The 23,655-nt window shown below is 51.9% G+C and overlaps 1 protein-coding gene across 1 annotated transcript in view; it reads right to left on the bottom strand.

Moving 5' to 3' along the window:
* The window catches only part of ZFHX3 (zinc finger homeobox 3), a 159,267-nt gene extending 142,178 nt beyond the window's left edge, over positions 1 to 17,089 (bottom strand). The window contains exons 1-2 of the mRNA XM_045293664.1: positions 14,368 to 17,089; positions 6,455 to 6,951 (exon numbers count right to left, since the gene is read on the bottom strand). Coding sequence (XP_045149599.1) covers positions 6,455 to 6,951; positions 14,368 to 17,089 — 3,219 coding nt within the window. The remainder of the gene's footprint in view (positions 1 to 6,454; positions 6,952 to 14,367) is intronic.
* Between the last annotated feature and the right edge of the window lie 6,566 nt (positions 17,090 to 23,655).

Here is a 23,655-nt window from a genome sequence, read left to right as displayed (position 1 = left end):
TTGAAGAGCCTCTGATGTAGAGCTCATCTACTTCCTAAGAGACCAACAAAAAGTATATCGTCTGCATTTTGGAAGTCTACACCCCAGGGCCCAGTGAGCCGCTTCTGTAACAGCACAGGCTTATAGAGATATGTGAAAACATCTCTTCCCTACCTAGCTGTCTACAATATCAGAATGCTGCAAAATACCAAATTATGCACCAACAAGGGGTTGATACAACCTTTCCATGGAGTACTATTTTTAAAAGTCCTATTTTAAATAGCCATTAAAAAAAGTGTGACCTAGATATATGGGTGCTGACCAGATGGTTCTCATGACAAACAGTCCTATGAAAAGAACGGCCTGGAAGTACAGCATATGCGTTAGAGGGTTTTTTTAACTGATGAGCACCCGTGCACAGCCCCAAATGTACACATATTTTAATCTATATGAGCATATAAGAAAGGTGAAAAGGATATAAACTAAACAAAAAATGATTGCTGTGGAGAATAGCAACAGGATTTCCCATTTTAAAAACTGAAAAAGAAAATACTTAGAGATATGAGAAAGGCCTCAGGTATGAAACTAAACCTATTCCTCATTGATCAAAGATCTGTTATCCAGTATTTAGCATTTATGTGAACAGCAGAAAGTCTACTATCTGAATATTTTACACAAAAATGGGGTACGTGTCTGGCAGTAACAAGCATGGAGGTGATAGCTACTGGTGGTGGTGAAGGTGATGTGTCAACTTGCCTGGGCTGTGATTCTCAGTGGATCAGCAAGTATGTCATGATGCAATCTGGCAGGTTTGTAATGATGTAGTTTGGCAGCTACCCTTCATTTTGTGATGAGATGCAGTCATCCTCCATTTTTAAATAATGATTGGTCTTTATAAATCTAACCATGTTGGTAAGTGAGGTGTGGGTATACATCTGCACAATATCATTTACATCCTGTATATGCCGCCTGTGGTACATGTAAAAGGAAGGAAATAAAAATGCATCATCATGTAGTAACTCTGTGGCTATTCACTTTCAAACTTCCCTGGATTTTTCAATTTTTCTCTAGTGAATATGCATTACTCACATTATTTGCACCTTCAAAAAAATTCATTTTTTTTATTATTAGCTCATACTTGAGTACACATGGATTACTAACTTAATAAGGGATAATTAATAGGGTCTGATCAATTATAAGCCACAAAAATTATTCAGTGTGTGTAAAAAAACACCTAAAAACCATGCATAAAAAAGCAAAAACAGAGCATAATGATTAATAGCTATAAAATGGGCTTTTCAACAGGTGGCATGCTTAGCACTGGACTCTTTTTTTAAAGAGTCGTCACATCTAACCTCTGAATTCTAAGATGTGGTTTCTAAACCACGGGGCCTTAAGAGAACACTGACCCTACCTACTGGGGATGAGGGCGGGCTCAATACCTTAGCCAGAGCAAGTCTACCTCTGCACCAAATGCCAAGCAACTGGACGTATGAGTTGTGTAAAATATGAATAAAGTCACAGAATGGCAGTGGGTGGGGCAGCTCCCCATGCCCTGAGTCCTCGTGAAGACATTTTAAAGTCAGGGGTGTGTGCCCAAGCACCTCTGGGCCCAGCCCCAGGAAGCCCTTGTCCAGATAGCCCCAGCCCTGGAGTCTGGGAAACGGAACTTCGAAACCCCCAGCTGTTCCAGGAAAATGAAGGCATGCTGCTAAATGTGCTAGAATTTACAAAACATCTGGCTTTTCACACCTTCTACATCAACTACAGGGAAACATCCCCTCCTTTCATTTAGGGGGTTGAGCCACAAGCTTTGGGGTGGAGGGAGAGAAGCACAAGTATGCACTTAAAAAGAGAGACAAAGAGGGTGAGCAGGGGGTAGAAAGGCTGCCTAATGAGAAAACAAGATTTGAGGAAACTGGTTCCAGAATCACAATGGAAACCAGATGACACTTGCTCCGTGGCTTCAAACACCTAGACACACCAGGCTGGACAGGACACGAGACTCCCTGTAGGATCGACGTTTTTTGCTTTCTGAGAAGGGAAGAGGTCTCCAGTGGCCATGTATCAGCTTAGTCTGTTGTGGGCTTCCACAGATCTCCTTAGCTCCGTACACTCATCAAGTAGCCCCCTGAGTGGAAACTGCAAACCACATCTTTGGCTTGGTCTGCATCTGCGATTTACCCATCCACCGTCCACTATGAGACGGTTTTATGGACGGGGTTGGATGGGTGCAGGGAGAGGGTGAGTCCCCATGGGCCTCCTCTGCACTGCAACAAGAACCCACAAGGGGGTCCTAAATGAATGCAGAATCCATGGGCAGGAGTCTAGGTCCAGGATGTGAGAATTAGGATGTGTATCCTTAAAGTGATACCACACTCGACCTCCTGCTTTAAACAAAGCAGAGTCAGCATAAAAAGTGCTGCAGTGTGCTGTGGTTAAAGTGCTCAGCTGCTAACACTAAGGTCAGAAGTTTGAACCCACCAACCACTTCATGGCAGAAGGATGCGCTAGTCTGCGTCCATAAAGACAGTCTCCTCAGTCCAATGGGGACAGTTCTGCTCTGTCCCCTAGGATCCCTATGAGTTGGCAATGTCTTGACAGGGCCCATGGTTTAGAGGTGGCTTAAACAATTACTTCCCCACTTCCCCCTGTACACCCCCCACCAACCCGTACACCATTTGCCTCTCTGCTGGCACAAGGCAGCTCACATGTGGCCCGTGACCAACATCCTGGTGGAAACCCTTCTTTGTGTCTAATTTAAGATGAATATGAAACCTTCGGTCTTGGCCCAATCAAAGGCGCCTCAGCTGGGAGTTGTTTGAGTAATAGATTCTGGTGGGGTCTTAATCTGCTGAAGTTGATGGATTTCCATGCCAATGACTCTCAGGTGAAGAAAAACATCAAAGTGAAAAACCGATTCTAATAGTTGGCAGGTGTGCGCTGATTGCCGATGATGTTTTCTGCGCCCTTCCTCCCCCACACAGAGAAGGATACCCCTTTCAGAGCTCTTGTGACCCTCTGCGTCTGTCTCTGTAACCATGGACCTGGGAGTCGGGTCAGTGCAGGCAGCGTGCCTGGCTCTCAAGTCCACTGCGGAGGAAAACTGTGGGCAAGCACGCAGGGGGCCTGCCACCCAAAGGTGGAGGGGGTGCAGGGCTCTGACAGGAACCACGTGTGAATGCAGAAAGGTGACAAATGGATGTCCCAGGGCTCAGGCTTGCTGAGAAACTGCCTTCTCTGCACCTCGCTTCCACTCTGCTCAGATGAATCACAGACAGACGGAAACCAAGACCCCTGCCGGGAACGTTCGCTGGAGCTTCTGGCCTTCCACCAGGTGAGTCAGTCACTAGGCCCGGCAGTGGGATGTGGACACATGACCACCATGGGCGGGGCCCAAACCCACTCATCTGGAGAGCGGAGGACCTCAGCTATGAGCAAGCAGCAGCAGCAGCAGCAGCAGCCTGGGAACCTGATACCACCTCCCTCTGCTCAGGCTTCCATGTGACAGTAACACGCAGGCGCTGAACATAGCCTCGATTTGACACTAGCTCTCACACACTCAGCTAACTAATCGATTCCAGGCAACCAACCCAATAGCACCACAGTGGTGTAGATTAGCCCAATCCTTCTCTTGTGTTCTGATCAGAAATAACTCCACACTTTCAGAAGGTCCTGTCCAGCACAGCCAGTGTGACACAGCCCGACAGCGCTCTGAACTGGGGCAAGGCCAGGAGACACATAGCTACTGCCTGCAGCTCTTCTCAAGTATGCATGGGGGGGGACACAGTGGGAAGAGAGGTCCAGGCCCAGAGAGCTCCACAAGGTTACTTTTGGTGGATGCAGCAGAAGTGAGAGCAACTTTGAGCAATGAACAATTCACACAGGAACTGGGGTGTGGAGGGGAGGGGAGGGAAGGGTACATGGGGGTGGAGTGGTAGCAGTCCAGCGCCCTCCCCTCCCGGGTCTGCAGCATCTGGAGAGGGTTTCTCTAGCAGACAGTGAAGAACTCGATTACACCCAGTTAACTGTGCTCTAAACTGATTATGCATGTGCCGGGCTAATGGATTACATTAGCAAGAGGAAAAATAACATGCAATCAATCTCCATTTACCACAGGCCACACCAGGGCCTGCAGAAAACCTGACTGGCAAGCCACCTCCCATCCCCACCCCAACTCAACCCTAAGGAGGGAGCCCTCTCAGTGGCCAAGAAGGCTCCCTTCATCACAGGGAGGGACACAGAAGCTCCACACCACCACTGCAGTGATGCGCCTGCCTCTGCGACCCCCCCAGAATGCAGGGAGGAGCGCCCAGCCCCCACCCAGAGCAGAGTCACAGGGCAAGGGGGACTTTGATTACTCCAGGACTAATGAGACCAGACTAATGACCTTTGACTCCCAATGTAAGTGATTCCACCTCGGAGTCCCAGGGTCTTGTCACCCCACCAGGGGCTTGCCGGCCAAATGCATTGTTTGGGTACTGTCCCCACGGTCTGTCCTGTGTCCCAGCTGTGATGAACCTCGACCTGGGCTGCCTTCTTTCAGCGGAGGAGAATGGTGCTTTCCCAGCATGCTCAGTCACTCCCCTCACATCTACCCTGGCAATCACCTCAAGTAGTGCTCTGGGGCCCCCCTCCAAAAGGACCTTGTCAGCAAACCCTGCAGGCTCCAGGCCACGTGCCCGAGGCCCCTGTACTCGGGATATGGCCCACAGAGAGGACAAGAGGAGAGAGACATGGAAAGTTCGTCACCACCACTCACAGGGACAGTTCCACGCCGTCCTATAGGGCGAATCTATAAATCGACACTGATTGATGACAGTGAATTTGTTTTTGGGGGTTGGGTCCTTCAGAAATTCTGTTTTCCTTTGGCTGCTACTAGCTTGCCACCAGCGAGACCTCCAATTAAAAATGGCGGAAAAGCACCCTTTCTTTTAAAGGCAGCACATAACAGGGCCTGGTTCGTGCTCACTTCAGAGGAGGGTGTAAGTGGTGGCGTAGTGTCCAGACCGTCCATGCTGCATCAATCCAACCTATCCATAACGGAGTCAGCAGCCACTTTCTAGAACATTCCATGTCTGCACCTCAGTCCTTTCTCCTCCTTTCCCTACAAAGGCTTCTTATGCATGCTACATCCAAGGCACGGGCCCCCTACCATCCTGACCACGATCGATTATAAACTGCACAACAATGCTCTATCTCGGCAGAGACAGGAGACTCAGAAGTCCCCCCAGCTGAGGGCCTCCATGTAAAAATTATAACAGGCCAGAAGCAGGTGAGGGTTGCAGGAACAAAACAGGCACCCCACCACCTGGGTAGCAGTGTGACAAGGGCAGGGAGAGGCTGAGAGTAAGAGCGAGGGAGATGGAGAGAGCACGTGCACGAGGGGGTGGAAGGTGTGTGGACCGAGGCTGGGTAGATTTATGGCGATTTGTACCTGATTGTTCATACTAAAGCCATTATGGGATGATTAGAGAAAAAGGTGAGGCTTTAAGTCCAGTGAAAATCAATAGAAACGTCTGGAGCGATTCTGCCTTGCAAGTAGAAGGACTATTTACAGTATCCGGAGCACCTCCCCCACCTCAGTTATGGCTACAGAGTCGGGCTGGGTACTGGGTGGGATGTGGAAGGGGGGGGGGGGGGGAGTCGGGAAGGAGAGGTTAGAAAGAAGGGAGGGAAAACCAGAGATAAGCAAAGTCCAGGATGAGATCAGCAGGAAACATCTATCTGGGGCAGAGACTAAAGAAAACAAAATGGGGGAAAGCAGGGTTCCCTTACCTAACTTTTTCTCACCTAAACCATCTAGCCTACTCAGAGAGTTTACCATCCAGTCTCACCAAAAAAAAAAAAAAGAATGGAAGTTCTACGAGGGCAGTGGTGTTTGTCCAGCGTGTGCATTTATGCAGCCACTTGCCCACAACATTGCCTGCTGTACACAAACTCACTGCCATTGAGTCGGTTCAATTATGCTCTCTCTAGGAAGAGGCTTCCGAGGGTTGGTGGGAATTACAATGATCTTTTCCTTCCATTTTCCATGAACTTCATTTCATGCTGCTCCCTCGTGTTTGCTGCATCAATGCAGGCATGAATCACTGGAGGGGGCACCCAGGAGAAAGGAGAGGGGGCCCGAGGAACAAACAGGATGGGCAAAAAGCAAGGTAGAGAGAACAGAGGCATAAGGGGAGGGAAAACCAGGAAGGGCACCTGGGAGTGGGGGCCCTCAAGGGCCAAGTGGAAAGCCAGGAATAAAAGGAGCTGCTCAAACAAAGCCTGTCCCACATCACAGACACCCCAGGCAATATAATGGAAGGCTCCCAGCTGAACCCTGAAACCCCACCTTCAGCATCACGTTCCAGCGAGTGCTGATCCCCTTCTAGTGGGTGGTTACTGCCCAGCACCCAGCCACGCTGCCAACCTTCCTAGGTCTGCCCCAACCCCTTCTGACAGAGCCGGGCCCCAGGGAGCCAGGTCCTACCTTGTATAGCTTCAGGCTGGCCTCGTGCCTGGAGTTGACCGTGTGCAGCCGCAGCTTCTCCAGGCTGTTGGTATAATAGTCGCAGGCATTACACTTGAGGTGGACAGGGTTGCCAATGGCCACACACTTGAGGCGCCATTCGTTGGCTTTGCCGCCCTCCTTTATATGGGCCACCAGCTGGTACTTCTGCACGTGCTTGTCGGTCTTGCAGTGCAGCTGGAAGTTGGCCTTCAGCTGGGTGTTGTAGCGGCACAGCTTGCACTGGTACGAGTCCCCCATCACGGCCTTCCACTCGTCCTCCGGGAGGCTGCGCTCCACATTCATGTGCAGCCCCAGCATGTCCAGGTTGTCTGTGGTGAACTTGTTGCAAACGGCACACTGGAAGAGCTTCAGGGACGGGTCGTTGGTCTGGATGAAGCTCTCACCCAGGTTCATCAGCTCCTCGGACACCAGCTGCCCGCCGCCGAGCCGCATGTCTAGGGGAATCTCACCGCCCACTGTGGGGAAGGGGAAAGAGAGAGAGAGAGTCAGAGGCCTACCCCACAGCCACTGCCACTACTGAGGTATGAACCTGCTCTCCACTGTCCTCAGCCCGGGTTTGAGGACAGAGCCAGGCACCATACAGCCCCCAGCCCTCCACTACCCTCAACCCAAGCTTGGGGAAAGGATTACAGCTCAAGTTGTGCAAGGTGCTCTCTCAATGACCTACTAAATGAAGGGTGAGGGTCTGAGCCCACCCACTGGTACCACAGAAGAAAGGTTGAGTAATCTACTTCTGAAATATCAGCCACAGGAAACCCTATGGAGCACAGATCTACTCTGACCATGAGTCAAGTCACCATGGTGACCACTGGTTTTCGTTTCTGACTCAAACCAAACCAAACTTACTGTCACTGAGTAGGTTCTAATTCATAGTGACCCCAAAGGACAAGGCAAAACTGACCCTGTGAGTTTCCAGGGCTGTAACTCTTGACCGAGAGTTAGAAAGCTTACCTAGTCTCTCTCATCGAGTGGCTGGTGGTTTTGAACGGCTGACCTTGCAAATCAAAGCCCACTGGTGCCACCAAGGGCTCCCTTCGCTTCTGACTCAAAACAAACTCACTGCCACTGTGCCAAGGCTGACTCATAGCCACCCTACAAGACACTGCCCTGTGTTTCCAAGACTAACTCTACGGGAGTAGAAAGCCCGCCTAACTCCCAAGGAGCAACTGGTGCTTTTGAATTGCTGGCCTTGCTGTTAGTCGCCCAACACACAGCCACGACACATCAGGGCCTCTGTGCTTCTGATAGCTGAGGGGAAGGGAATGTGTATGTCCCACAGACTTTTTGAGGTTTGTGGAAGACTTCCTTCCTTTAGGAAAAGTACACTTAGGAAAACGTTCAGAGCCATAGCTTCCTGACTATTTCAATTCTGCACTTCAATGTGCACCCAGAAACAGCAGGAATAAGCATGAGCCACAGATGTGACAGACTCGGAAATGCCAGACCCTGGAAGTTGAACTAGGTCATAGCTGTGCTCTAAGGTACCAAGTGCCTCGGGGAAACACAAGGCCCAGACTCACCCAGAACAGAGCTGGTCAACAGAATATCTGTGATGATGAGAATGAATGGTCTGTCCGGGCTGACCAAAGCTTTGGTGCTTGAAATGTTTAACCTGACTCCATTCTTTCACATTGGCGCAGGCATGTGGCTAGTGGCTACTGGGCAACACAGGTGTGCACATCTCCAGATGTAACTGGATCGATGGAAACAGAACCACACAGCCGGAAATCAGGAGAATGTCCCCGCATTGTGGCAAATGGAACCAAGGTCGCAGAAAACAACTGAGATATGCTGAATGGGACCTAAAGTGCTATGTAAACCTCCAAAAACACAATAGGATTAAAACAAGAGGGACATTTTCAAAAACTGAAAAAAAGATTTCTGGGCTGAACTCCCATTTCTGGCCACACCCCTCTGGTCAGTGTCCTAGCCATCTGTCAGTGTCACCTCTGCCCCAGTAGAGGCAGATGCACACGATCACACAGGCTGTCAGGTGGTGAGTCACACACATTGGTCAGTGGCCCCCATCAGGGTCAGTTTCTTGAGAGACAGAATGGCAGGCAGCCTCTCTGAACCCTCAACGAGCCCCCAGGCCTCTGCAGTAGAGTGAGCAGCTCTGGCATGTCCTTTCCCACACAGGGGTGACCAGAGCTGAGCTGGTTTGTGGTCAGGAAGTGGATGGATGGGCAGTGAAAGGCAGTGGTTGACTCCCATCTAGGCAGAAGGGTCAAAGGTTGGCCTCCCCGGCCCCCCACGGAGCTTCCTCCATCACCACTGACCTGCACCCCAGGAGTGTGCTCTCGCTCACTGATGGTAAACTAATGCAGCAGCACTTATTTATATCACGATCAGGGCTTGGAAGGGGCAGCCGCCCATCCATTACCTCCACATACCATCAAGCAGAAAGCTGAGCTATTTTCTGCAGGCACACTCCATCTTCCAAGTCTGTACCCCACCCCACCCCCGACAGAAAGGTAAACTCGACACCCCCCACCTATGCCTAGGTGAGCTGGGGCTCTTGTTTCTTTTTTGAAAATGGCTGATTAGAATCTAAGTTAGTAGCTAATCCAAGGGGGAAAATAAATGTGTGTGTACAAATACACACACACACACACACACACACACACACACCAATGTAAAATATATATTCTCCTTGTTTACACCACGCAAGGGGTCTGGACACACCTGGACACACCAGCTGGGCATGCCCCGTTTGAAACTAGCGGCCGGTCTAGTGGCCACAGCAATCTTTCACACACGTGTTCCAGAAGGCTTAGGAAGCTTTATACTTGTTTCTCTTTCCATCTCCCCTGGTGAGAGAAGAACCATAAGGAAGAATGACGCTCTTTTTTAAACAGGGAGAAAAAAGGAAAGAGGGAGGCCAGCGCAGAGAGAAGAAAAAGTCACAAAGCTCCCTCCCTTAATGGGGACAAAGGCCAGGCAGCATCCAGGAAGCTCGCCCAGCAGCGTTCCATCAAAGAAGAAACTGCCCGGAGGGCGAGACAAGGAGCAAACATGTATTTGTTTCTGATGCCGGCCACCTGAAAAATCAAACCCTCTCAACTTCTTAAATGTAACCTGGCGCCACGATCACTCCAAAGGGAGCCGCAGCTGTGGCTTGCTGGATCCTGAGTTAAAAATGACAAGTCTGGGCGATGACGCATCCCGACTCCCATTTCAAGCTCCTAGGATGACATCAAACCCAGGGCAGGGCAAGAGGAGCAGGGAAATCAGTCCGAGTGACCCCAAACCAAATCAACCACTGGTGCACCCATTCCCACGCACAGCAACCAGAGGCTGTATGTACGGGAGCAGACAGCCTCAGCTTTGTCCCGAAGAGCAGCTGGCGGATTTGAACTGACGACCTTGGGGCTATCCGCCCAATGGTTAGCCCATGGCGCCGCCAGGGCTCTACACAGTGAGCTCAGATTCCCTTCCAGAACGATTCCTTGGAGCAGCCAGCCCTCACTTGAGAACCCGACAGAACCATGAGACAAAGGAATTATTTCATCCCCAATTCACGGGTAGAGCCAGATGACTTAATAAAGCAAAGTAAGCAGAGACCGACTTGTGCTTTCTTACTAATCCATAGTGAACACGTCAGCCTGAGTCTCTGGATTTACTTTGCTCCCTGGGTACTATTCACACGGTTCTCAAGTGGCAAGGGCAATAACCCTGTTAAGTAAGGCTTGGTAGCCTTGCTATCTGCAAATGGTGGTCTCAGAGACAGAGGTACACTGTCTTCCCACATGCACCCCACTTCTGTTGTTGACACTGCAGCCACTCAGCTGCACAGTGGCCTCCAGGTTGGAAGGCACCAACCTCTAGCACCAGACGTTCACCTCAGCGTGGCCAAGCTCAGGGCACAGGAATGCACAGACTGGAAGACCCATCCTAAAACCAAAGGCAGGTCCAGGGCTGCTGTGACACCTCTTACAAGTGTCCTGTGTCCGGCTGCTTGGGGAGCAGACATTCACCATCCAAGTGGCCAACCCCTTCCTTCCTCAGGAGTTAAAAGAAGACCTGCCCAAGTGGGCTCACCCAGTCTGAAGTCCAACTCCAGATCCAATGAGATCAAACCAAAGGAAGAGGTGCTGGCCTCCCCATCGAGGCCTCCAGAAGGCAGCATCCCCAGCACCAGCTTCTGTGCTCAGGGTTCCTACAGGGACCCTCTGTGGCCAGGACAGTGGCAGGACAGTCACTCTGTGAAACAGGCTGCTGTGGAGGCCAGTCTGACTCTCAGCAACCACGTGCGCCAGAGGAGCGCTGAGCTTCCCTGGGTTATCTATGGCTGTCGTCATAGATTGCCAGGCCTTTCTTCCCAGGTGCTTCTGGAGGGACGAGAACCACCAACCTGCTGGTTGGCAGCTGTGTCACACCTGTCTCACCTGTCTACACCGCCAGGGACTCCCTAACTTGCTTTTTAAAAAAAATCATTTTATTAGGGGCTCATACAACTCTTATCACAATCCATACATACATCAATTGTGTAAAGCACATTTGTACATTCATTGCCCTCCTCATTCTCAAAAATTTCCTCTCCACTTAAGCCCCCGGCATCAGGCCCTCATTTTTCCCCTCCCTCCCCGCGCCCCCCTCCCTCATGAATTATCAAGGGCCCCCCTCCCTCATGAGCCCTTGATAATTTATAAATTGTTATTTTCTCCCTAACTTTCTAAGAAGGAACATAACCCACACACACATGGATTTCCCCTGCAGGACCCAGTAGTATCTCATAATGCTGCTACCTTCTCATGAATGACCTCCAGGGGAAAACCAGCGGAGCTGTAGCAGATGGAAAGGACCAGAACCTTTCTTCATGTGCACGTACTGGTTTCTCCTACCAAAGCTGAACGCATCCTATTTCACACACCCCTCCAGAAGCTCCAGCATCAAGTGCTTCTGGTGCTTACTCCATCGCAACAGCTCTCAGGGCCTGAGGGAGGCACAGGAGGTCCCCAGAGCCTCACCGCAGCCAACAAGTAGTGACGCTGGAAGTTCAAGGGTCCTTCTCGGCTGAGCCTGATAAAGTCCTTACAAGGAAGAGCTCTAGTGTCTTTCAGACATAAAATGTGGATCTTCTACGTGTGCCTACAATGCAGGATGCATGCAGATCTTCTATTGCGTTTGCATCGGCCACAGGGCCCTGTGGAGTACATGGTGCCCCACAGATTCTCAACACTTCCCCACCCCTTGATTCAAGCCTCAGAATGACCCCTTCAAAGAACCTGCTTTGCCCAATATGAACACACCTGGTTTCCATATCTCCATCACCACCAGCGATGTTCTCTTTTATTAATGGTATAGCTTGAACTTTGTCACTCCACAAAAGAGAAGTCGACGCCCTAACTACTCCTGTAGTGTCCTAGAAATGGGACACTGTTTGGAAATAAGGTATGTGAAGAGGTTATCAGCTATGTTCGCATGAACTTATACTGAAGGAGGCTGAGTCCTAACCCCGGGTGAGTGGCAACCTCACAAAAGAGGAAGATACAGAGAGGACACCGTGGCTATAAGAGGTATTACCAGGAGCGAAGTGAGGCCTGCCAACAGGTTCCCTCAGAGCCTCCGAGGCAAGAGCACAGCTGACACCCTGAGCTCCAACACCCCGTCTTCCACAACTGGAAGGCAACACACTCCTGTCTGTAAAAGCTGTAGGAGCCTGGGTAGCACTGTTGGGTACACGTTGGACTGCTAGCTACGAGGTCGGCAGTTCAAACTCATGAGCTGCTCCATGGGAGAGAGATTTACAGCCCCAGAACCCCTGTATAGAATTACTATGAGTCAGAATCAACTCGATGGCGGTGGGGTTTTCTGGTCCTAAGTTACCTAGTTTGTGGTGGTTCCTTATGGAAGACCTGAGGAATCAATACCATTTACTTCAAGCTCTGTCTTCTTGGCTTTGTTTCTTGGCTTAGTTCCACTGTAACTGAAACTACCAAAGGCAAATGGCTCTGAAGAACACTACCTTGGCTCGGACAAGGGGCGGTACACAGCTTTCCTTGTTGGTAGACCAGGGACATCTGTAGCATCTGTCTTCCCCCTATAGGTATGTCTGATCCATTCTGCGGGGCTTAGGCCCCAACCTAGTCCCTCGTGGCCTCATTGACTTAATAAAGAATAATCCTATTGCCAAATGTGGTCATGTCTTCTGAGGGTGAGAACTTAAAGACATATGTAGGTGCACACAATGCAAGCCTTAATACTCTCAAGATTTTAAGTCTCCAATCAGAAGACCCCAATCCCTGTGGCGGTGGCGGTGGTGGTGGTGAGCGCCATCAAGTTGATGTTCAACTCATGTGAAGGCACATGGCAGAGCAGAACTGCTCTGCAGGGAGCTCTAGGCTGTGGTCTATAGGAGAATGGGTCGCCACAGCTTTTCTCCCATGGAGCAGCTGGGTGGATTCAAACAACCAACTTGTCCATTGTTAGCTGAGTGCTGCAACTCTTTCCTTTAGTCTTAAAACAAAAGGGAAAAAAAAAGGAACATCTTGTCACACTGATAGCCAGGCTCTTGTGAGGACAAATGAGATGAATCACCAGTTGGTAAAATAGCTCCAAATTGTTTGGTAATAAAGAACAGGAAAGTATTTCAAAATAGAAAATATGATTAAGGTATCAAGGACTCCAATTTAAATACATAGCAGGAAAACCAACGGAAACATGTAGAAATAAAACTAATCACAGCAACAATTTGCACTAAAACACAACTCGCAAAAGACTCGCAAGTCCTCAAGGGCCTTTCCTCTGGCTCTTGCCCAAGTGTTCCCAGGATAAAGGTACAAACTCACGCTTGCTCTCAGAGAACTAGGTTGCACGGCCCCTGTCAGTAATGGAGTAGTGCTTAATTCAGGCCACCACTGCGGGTTCCAACAGGTCAACAAGGCCAGGGAATAAAGGTCAGGCAGGGACAGGACCTCACAGAGGCACAGGGAGTAGGGCCAGTGGAGGCTCAGCCGTCAAACTCATCTCCATGATGGTTGGCTTGGTAAGAGATCTCAGAAGCTACGCAAGTACTCCTAAAAGTCGGGAGATTCTCTTAACACAGTGCCACTCTTGCAACATGGTTTCCAGCATCCCCATCCTATACTCTTGGTTCTATTCTACATATGTCAAGCACATTGGTGTACGATGTGGTCTCTGGATATAGCCAACTCAACTTTTCTAAGTTGGTCATGGGTCATTTTTCATGGCAACCAAGGTGTCATTAGAAAGGATAGGATCAATTATGAAAAACTCATTTCTTTCACATACAAAGTTTGTCTAATCTCCAGCAACCTGATGCAAAAGAAAACATACCAAGAAACCTGTTACTTCCCGGAGAGCCTCATAAACACAAGGGCTGATGCTGAGAAGCTAGCTCTGACTGGGAGGCTCCCAGCTCAGTACAGAGCCAGCCTGGGGAGGTGTGAGCAGAGTCCTCTATAGTCTCTAAGGCCTTATATTGAGATGAATTTCCCTACTTACAAATCCAGCTACTGTTCCCCTAAGTTCTAATAAGTATTTCATGAAACCCCAAAAGTTTCAGATAACTGTGGCAGTTTTGCAGAGGGAGCTGACAGGGAAAGAAGGAATGGGAACAGTAAGGAAGGTTCCGCGAAAGCCACCAACAAGAAGAAACACTTACATTGCAATCCTGACCCAATACACAGCCAGAGCACAACCGCCTCTCTGTAGCGTGCACCTGGGCCCCGTGAAACGAACACACAGAGTCCAAAGAGATTCTTGAGAAATGCCCCCAAGGATATCTATCCCCTGGCTTAGACACTCAGGTTCCCACACAACGGCTGAAGGACATGCAAACCAACCGCAGCCCTTTCCCCCAGTGGAACTCACGGGACCGAAAGGGACAAACAGGAAGGTGGCCTCACCTAGAGCGGGTGTCATGGCGGCCATGGGCCCGGCGGGATCCAGCTGGAAGCCGCTCATCATGAACTGGGCGTCTGAGGCGGTGCTGTCCATCTTCAGGTTGGGCAGGTTCATGTTCTGGGCCAGGTAGTACTGGTAGAGCTCGGCCTCGGCAGGCGAGGGCAGGCTGCCGAGGCCCAGGTGGCGGTTGTGTTGGATCTGCGTCATGTTCTGCTGCAGCAGCATCATGTTGTGCATGTGCTTCTCGCTGGTCATATGGATGCGGAGGTTCCTGGCCACGTTCGTCTCGTAGTCACACACCTCACACCGCCAGGTGGGCTTGGTTTTTGGTTTGGTGGGCGAGGGGGCCCCACAAGAGCTTCCGATGTTGGCGGCTGCTGCGGCGGCGGCCGCAGCCGCAGCAGCCGCCCCGGCAGTGTGGCTGAAGACTTGCTCGCTGCCTCCATTCTGCAGGTTCTGCATGTTGTTGAGATGCTTGTCCGACTGCATGTGAATACTGAGGTTGCCTTTGGTCGTTGTGGAGTAGTTACACACCTCGCAGCGGAAAGGCTTGTAACCACATGTGTAGCTCTCGCCGCGGGCCAACCGAGGGTGGGGCTGCCCACTTTTGCAGTAGACGCACGAGCCCCCCGGCTCCGGGTGCTTCTCCTTCATGTGCGCCTCCAGCGTCTGCTGGTACTTATAGTGCCAGTTGCACTTGGGGCACTTGAGGGTCTTACACGAGTTACGCGAATGCATCATGGTCATGTGGCCGCCCAGCGAGCGGGAGGAGCCCAGGACTGTGTCGCACTTGGGGCACTCCACGCCACTCCCCGAGGGGCACTCCCCAACCCCGAGCTCACAGAGGGAGCCAGCATGCTGGTGATGGGAGACAAAGCCCCCATCCTCGCCCTCGGTACTTTCATTTGGTTCTGGTGCTGTGGCATTGTCTTTATTGGCACTTTCGTCAACGAAGTCCAGCCTCCTGCTGCCCTCTGCCACATTGGCCCTGACGCCCTCACTGTTAAAGCTTAAGTGATTCCTCCTGTTCGCACCATCAAAGACAACAAAGGAAGAAGCAGAATTAGAACTAGTAGAAGCTGTGCCCCTTGACAGGGTCTGGAGCACGTTAGGCATTAAGGGGGAGTTAGAAATGCTTTGGTTTGAGAGAGCAAGGTCCTTTTTGCTGCTACTACCTGCCGCAGCCCCTGACTCCTCATGGGGCTTGTCCTCCAGTTCGTCGTCCAACTCGCTCGGAAAGAGTCCTTTGCAACCCTCGTCTTCCTCCTCCTCCTCCTCCTCATCTTCCTCTTCCTCCTCCTCCTCTTCTTCTTCCTCCTCCTCTTCTGCCTCCTCCTCCTCGGCTGGCTCTGCCTTCTCGGAGAAGCAGTCTGGCTCACCCACTTCTTGCTTCTCTCCTTCTGCTGCCCCAGAGTCCTTGCCCTCTGAGGATTTGGTAGGACTGGAAGCCAGAGGCTCCAGGGGGACTGAGGTAATGGGGGTCTTCAGGACCGAGCTGGTGAGCCCACCAAGGTTCAAGAGGGTGCTGGGGGTCAAGATACCAGCCGGGGGCTGCTCAGGGCCGGCTGTGGGGCCGCTGGCTGGGAGAGCCTCCTCCCCTTCCATGCGAATGCCACTGAATTTACCATAAAAACTGTGTCCGGGGCCTATGAGGTTAGCTGTGGAAACTAAAGGGTGTGGAAAGCTTTTGTTTTTTGGTTCCAGAAAACTTACAAGGGGTTCCTTGTCTTTGCCAATCCCTTGGATGATAGCGGAGATGTTCTTATTGCTAAGAATTTTCCGCTCGTCCTCACTCAGGGTCATTCGGTGGTCGTGCACGGCATGCGTCACAAATGAGCGGACGTACCCGAAGGAGAGTCTGCACAGGAAGCACATCAGGATGGGCTTCCTCTTCCCATAGAGCACAAAGCCATCGAATTTGGACAGGTCCACATTGTTGGGGACATCTTTGGATACACAGGAGCTTTTGGCAGAGCCGTCGCTGTTCAGGTAATCCTTGTTGCTTTTGTGTCGCACGTCGAAAACGCGGAAGCTGTGCAGGACGGGACTGAGCCCCGCCAGGGCTGAGGTATTCGGGAAAGCCTGGTCTGGGCCCTCAAACCACTTCCCGAAGGATGAGGCTATATGGAAAGTATTGATGATCTGTGGGTAGACGGGTGCAGCACACGAAGGGTCCCCCTGCTTGCCCCCCGCGGCGGGGGCGGGGGCGGCGGGCAGAGAGTTGGGAAAGAGCGATGGGAGGGCCCCGCTGCCGCAGGCACCCCCGCTTTGGGTCAGCTGGCTCAGGCTCTCAACAATGTAGGCCGAGCCATCGGGCTGGTAGACCAGCTCCCCAGCCAGGTTCTCCACATCGCTCTCCACATCCCCCTCCTCGCTGCTGTCACTGCCACTCTCCTCGCGCAGGGGCAGCGGGGGGCGCGCGCTGGGGCAGTGGTGCTCCATGTACGTCTGCAGGCTGGCGAAGGAGGCTGAGCACTCGTTGCAGCTGACCTCCTTGCTAGCAGGCTCGGCAGCTGGGCCGGCCGAGGCGGGGCCCTCGGCGAGGCGCTCATTGAAGGGGGCCCTCAGGCTGTCCAGGGGCCCATGGGTCTCGCTCGTGGGCTGCTCCATGCTACTGGGTTCATCGGGGAGGTGGGTGCTGTTGAGTTCAGTCCATTGTTGGTGCTGAGGGAGCCCGCACCCATTGTCCTTCCCCGAGATGACAGGCGAGTCACAGCCTTCCATGGCAAGGCCTGCGTGGAGCTTTCATTGCACCCAGTACGGATCGGACCTGAAGGGCGGAGGCAAGGGGAGAGGAGGGAGAGGAGGGAAGAGAGAGAGAGAAAGGAAAGAGGTTAGGAGGGCCGAGGCTCAGGTCCCACACAGAGCTCCCTAAGAGGCTCCTATCCACACCCACAACACAGAGAATGCAGCGCCAGGACCCCCGGGGTGTCCCAGATCACCCCATGTGAGAGGGTGGGCGGCCCGAAGCAGCGGGTGAGGAAAGGGACGTGAGGGGCTGCTGGTGGCCTCCTTCACAAGCAGGTGCTGGCTAGCATCATGGCGGCGGCGAAGGATGGTGGCACCGGCAGTGACTATGCCCCTGACATATGCACACGGCTGCCAGCAGGGAGGGCTGAGGGCATGAGGCTTGGAACCCCCAGAACGAGGGTGATCTGGGCTGTGACAGCCTGCCAGCGGCGGAATCCACACCACCGCAGTGTGTGTTTGTGACTGAGTTTCTGGTGCGCAAGCTCTAAGAGGAGCATGTACAGGTGGCAGCCCCGCCTATGCCTTCCACTGGCCTGAACAACCTGCTTGCCCAAGGTTCCGGAAGCAGCTGTCCCATCTCACAAGCTTTGAGACAGAAGAGTCACGCCTGGCGTTGGGCCCACTACCATCCTGACCTCTATGGAGAAGACAGATCTCCATGTCTCCATGTCCTTGTCCCAACCCACCGAACATGACCCCATCCTTGCCCATGACTCTATCGCTGCCACTGGGAGCAGGTAGGTAAGACACTAAGCCTGGTATTTCTGCGAACCGCCGACTCCCCTCCAGCAGTGTTACCCTCGCCCCATTTTGGTCTGAGCCTGCCCATCACTTGTTGGTGGCTTTTGCTATCGGGGAGCTTAGCAGTGCGCTGGCGGGGGCAGCTGGCCATGGGATCTCATTCCGTCCTGCCTCTTGGTTGGTGATTAGTTACTACCCAAGCAGCTGTCTGTCGGCCCAGGGGCTTTTCCCTTTCCGACACCAGAGTGCCAATGAACCGAGTTTGCCCTGAGACCTGACGTCCCCAGGGAAGGTAGGCATCAGATCGTCTACCACCGATGCTCAGCTCCTGTGGCAACATCGTCCCCAAGATCGCTATTCCTTCCAGGTGGACGCGGCAACTCGTGCCTGGCCACGTCCCCACCTGCTCCTCCACCTGGCTGCTTCTCCACCAGCCGCCACCCAGCTCATTCATAGAGAGGACGGAGGCATTGGCGTTGGCTGGGTTTGGGCTTCCTCCCTGCTGGCTCCTCATTCTTTTATTTCATTTCTTAATTCTCAGCAGCAGCAGAGTGAGCCAACAGCTCCCCCTCGGGAAAAGAAGGGGAAGGCAGGTTCGCCAGAAGTCTCTGGAGAAATCACTTTTTGGAAGAATGGGTCCTGTGTTCCTGAAAAGACGCCCACATGCAGGCCACAACTCACGCCTAGGAACCACAAACTATGCGTGCCTCGGGAAAGACATATTGATTTTCCACAACAGATGACTGACACCAAACCAAACCTCACCGCACTGTCCTGGAGCAGCCTTAGAAGGCTTAGCAGGTGAGGCTGCAGGTGAGATTCTATGGCGGCTTCTCTAAGGAAGGGGCCTGATTGGCTGGATGACACCTGATTGACAGCCCGGGCCAAAAAGGTTGGCAGGCCTGAAGGGGCGGGAGGGTTAACAGCCCGATCGGAAAATCAATGTCATAAATGCTTGGTGAGTTACAGGAACATGCGGATAGGGGAGGCCGCGATTGATAAAGGAGAAGAGCTTTGATGCTGCACCAGGGACTTGTTTATCGACAGCAAAGCCAATCTCCTCTCCAACTGGGGCTGGGCAAGAGAAACCTGCAAGCATTTACCAATTAATTGGTGGGCTTTTCTTACTCTCCTCTCCTCTCCTCCTCCTCCTCCTCCTCCTCGTCCAATTATCCACAGCTAAGGGCTTGGGACTTTACACACTGGCCACACTTCTCTTTCTATCCCAAAAGAGAGGGGTCACGGAGAGATGACACAGTACCTACTTCTGAAAGACAGATGGTCCCAACCTCTGAGAGGGGGCCTGCAGGAGGCAGTCACCCATTAAGATACAGGTGGGGAAAGAAAGGTTCCCACCTTGGAGTCTGCACCGCCTGCCCTGCCACCTCTCCACTTATGTTGGCCACGACCAGTGGAACCTTTTGTAGCCTGGCTGCTCCAATCTGCCCCCCCCCCTCCAGTGCCCAGAGAGCTGGTGAGGAATGTGGAGGGTCGGGCCCCACTCCAGTCATACGGGGTAGACTTGCTCTGTGCGTGAGCAAGATCGCCGGTTCATATGCATTCCAATCAGGGACACTCCCGGTTCCACAGCATCCTCACAGGGGGGCTAAGGATCATGGACACGGCGCTCAGATTGCTAAGCAACTAGGGAAGGAGTCTCTTTGGCACCTGCTAGCCTCTGAGGGGCACAGCGACAAGAGGGGCCTAGTGCCCAGGGGCCAGGAAAGCTCTCCAACCAGCGCTCCTTCAGCAGGAAGACCTCAGGGTACACACCACTCTCCCACCCGGCCTGATCTGTGAGCTCCCCGCTCTGTTTATCAGCCAGTCAATAAGAAAAAGGTAGTTCTTACTTAAGGAGGCAGAAGTCAACTTGGCAGGTCGATCAGCACTCTGTCTGTAAACATGGTTTCCCGTAAAATCAATGATCTTCAGTTACAGAGGGCAGCCTGGGAACCCAGCAGTCCCTGTCTTCATAGGCGCCCCGCCGGCTCACGTGAGCCCTGCCCATGCTGTGTGCCCCCAGGGCCTGCATCCCCCCTTCCTCATCCTCCCCTCCCTCCAGGGCCAGGTCCCGGGAGGTGAGTCCTCAAGGCGTCTTGCACCTGCCCACCGGTGACACCCCCAAAGCCTAACTCTGCACTCACAACCCCCAAACTGCACTTGACGGTGCTTTGTTTTGTGGACTCAGACTCGGTTTACCACGCGTGTCTCCAAGAAGACTTAAGGGGTAAGCATGAGTTGATGGCTTTTTAATTCTTTCTTTCTCCCTTCTTCATCCTCCCCCGTCCCTCCTCTCTCCTTAGCACCTACAAGCACCTGTACGAGACACGTACAGGGAAGTGCTGACATCTCCATCAAGAAACCGGCTAGTTACATTTTCCTTGGAGACCACTGCAGAGTCTACTCATGTCTGCAAAGTTCCCCATAAGCTTTCCGTGAGTGTTTCAAAGACTCAAACTCCGCCATCTCATGCTTCTCAGGCAAAGCCATCCATCTCCCTCCTTAAATGAAAACGACACCAGGATATTCTAGCACCGGTTCTCAACTTGGGGGTCAAACGACCCTTTCACAGGGGTCGCCTGATTCATAACAGTAGCAGAATTACAGTTATGAAGTAGCAATGAAGATAATTTTATGGTTGGGGGTGGGAGTGGGGTCACCACAACATGAAGAACTATAAGGGTCGAGGCATTAGGAAGGTTGAGAACCAAAGGCTTGAGGAGGCAGGGGAGTGGGTCTTTTGAGATGTGGCAGGAGTTTTATCATGTTCCTTTCAGAAAAAGGGACTGGGTAAAATGCAACAGTCACAGGGAGACTGGGGGCGGGGAGGAGCAGTTATTAGGTAGAGGAGGGGGTTCCTGCTGCTGCTCCAGCTCCCCGAGAATTAAACATGAACAGTCGCGCTGCGTAATTTTAAATTGTTAATTAGCACAGGGTTAATTAGGCGGGCCTTTCACAAGAGGCTGTTTGGCAGAAAACCAAGAAGGGGAACAAGGGAAAAGGAAAGAAAAACAAAGAGAATAGAGACAGCGAGAAACTGTTGCCTCCGCGCATGGCCCACGTGGTATCACCGGGGAGACGGAGGCCAGCAGGCAGGGGAGCCCAGTCTCCGCAGAAGCTGTCCTGCCTGGCTGGAAGCAGAGCCCACAGGCATCGTGGTCCTGTGGATGACTCAGCAGGGTCCAGCCCAGTGGCCCTACAAGCTGTTCACTCTGGGAATGTGTGCCCGAAAAACAACCCAAGCGATGCAGGCATTGATAGCCAAATCAGAAAATGAGACTCATCCTGCCCAGACAAGGTGCTCTCTGAATAAATGAAAGTGCACAGAAATCCACAGGCTTCGGTTTAACAGCAAAGGCACAACAGTTGTGGGTTTTGTTTTTTTTTGGGGGGGGGCAGAAACTATCTGCAGGTCTGGGAAGAGGATGGCACAGGATACACAAAGTGAAGGCCACATAAACGTCTGCATGGGAAAATGGGAGAGGTTTGTCAGCACGTGAACAATGGCAGTTTCGAGGGGATGAGGCAAAGGATGACTTCATTGCCTTCTCCATGCCTTTACTGCCCCCAAAGCTTGTTAAAAGTAAAACCATCATGATAGCAATCATGACTTACAGAGCAAGGCCCTGTGTTAAGGCCAATGAGGAATAGTGTCGCTGTGATCCTTGGGCACTCGGGGAAGCTGGTGTGCTCATCCCCATTGCCCCAGATGGGAAAACAAGCGGCCCTCGACTAAGTGGCGAGGGAGCGACAGAACCAGGCCGCGTGGCTGCAGAGTCTGTGTTCCAAAGTGCTTTTCTTTCAGCTATTCCTCAGACAGAACGCCTGGACACCCCGACACTTGGCATCAGAACTCATTCTTAGGCAGCCAGGAACCGTCCATCCTAAGGTCACAAGAAAGCCGAAGAGCGGCTGTAACAGAGCTCTCGGCAATCACAGGCAGCCTCCTCGTGCCTGGAAGCAGGGAGGGCAGTAAGTTTGTGTGCACTTCTTTATTTGGGGATCATCGGTCAGAAGTGAGGACAGCGTTCCGGGGAAGCTGGTGCACAGAACTAAACAGTAGGTCCAACCTTCTGTTTTAAAACACAGCCAGAGGCCAGAAACTGCAGACAAGTACGTTCATTCAATATTTACTGAGTGGCTACTATGTGCCAGGTGCTAGGGGTCAATGGCAAACAGCTTCTGGCTTCCATACTTTGAAGGGAAAGAGACCCCAAACAAACGCCAATGTGGCAAGTGGTGAAAAGTACTCAGAATTAGTGACATGTACAGAATTTTGGCTAAAACCGTGAGATTACATTTAAAAGACGATGGAGTGCACCTTATTTGGTACAAGTTTTTCACAGATTTAGAATGGATTCTAGTTATGGAATAATAGCGCAGGAAAATCAAAGTAGGTAAGTCTGAGGAATTAGCTAACTGTTAGCAATTAGCTAACTGGTTCAGTAAGAAAATTCACATAAAATAAACGGAAAATAGCCTCACTTAGGCTCACTGATTAGAGAAATGCAGTACACCAAGTGCTTTTGAATAAAAAGCCCCCAAGTTCATCATCCTCTTGTACCTAGGGTGGCAAATGTCTGTCAGACAATGAAGTCTGGCGGATCTTGTGGGTAGTTACTGCTGTCAGCCAAATGCCAACTCAGCGGTCAGACAGTCGTGTCTCCTGAGGTTCCGTGGAGCTGTCCCGTCCCTTCCCTTCTCCCTGCGGCTCCTTCAAGTGAACAACTTGAGGAACAAGACGGAGCACACACATCAACTGATGGAGCACACGGCCAAGAAGAGTAGCGGGAGCTGGGTGGTACAAGTGAAGACTTCAAAGATGCCAACAAGTTGGAACAGCAGGCTCAAGCTACAAGAAGAAATCGACAGTGGGTAAAGAGGAAGCCCTCTGTTCGCGTCAGGCCATCAGCTACACGACACATGCCATCAGCAAGGCAATGTTACAGAATTTAGGAAGAAAGTACCTAGGGGTTTGACCGGACACTGCATTCGGCGAAAGGCCAAGGCTGACATAGCGGGGATGGAAAGCTGGTCTTTGGCTACAGAGTCACAAATCCAATTGGCCCTGGGTCAATTCTGGGGCATGGTGTAGCCCCATGTGTGTCAGACGCTGTGCCCGTGGGATTTTCAATGGGTGTGTTGACGACATAAATTCAGTAGGCCTGTCTTCCTGGGTACCTTTGGGCAAACAAACGTTAACCTTTCAGCTAGCTGTCCAGTGTACTCACCGTTAGCACCATCCAGGGACACCCTCTACGACAGGACATCATAGCTTTTGGAAGTCTAGGCTGACTCGCCACTGTTTAATTTGTCTACATGAAGAATGCAGTGATCCCCTTTGGGGAGTTCTCGTCTGAGGGCTTCAGACCAGAGCACCGTCAGAGCAGCCAATTGTCACAGCTTGCCAAAAAATGACAACCACAAAACAAGCCGCCTGCCATCAAGTCACTTCTACCTCACAGCCGCCCAACAGGACAGAGCAGAACTGCTCCGCGTCTGAGGTTGTCGAACTTAACACAAGCATCGGGCCTCGTAATTCCCCTGCGGAGCACCTGGTGAATTTGAGCGGACCACCTCGCAGTCAGCAGCTGCGCGTTTAACCCACTACACCACCAGGGCTTCTTTTGTAGCATAGCCGCCTCTCCACCACCACCACCACCCTTATTGTAGGGTTGGAAAGCTCTCATCCAACTGTGTGAAGGCCAACCCTGCTAGCCTGCAGTGAGGTAGGGGGATAAGATGTGTTCTCTATCTGGCTCCACAGTTTAACTAGAAGTAATGAGGGGAATTTATAA

The sequence above is a fragment of the Echinops telfairi genome, unplaced genomic scaffold (assembly GCF_000313985.2).
Source record: "Echinops telfairi isolate 266 unplaced genomic scaffold, ASM31398v2 ScPeMD7_2291;HRSCAF=2852, whole genome shotgun sequence".
In the NCBI taxonomy this organism is placed as follows: Eukaryota; Metazoa; Chordata; class Mammalia; order Afrosoricida; family Tenrecidae; genus Echinops; species Echinops telfairi.
Note: the sequence above shows the minus strand (reverse complement) of the source record. Positions and strands in the feature narration are given on the sequence as shown.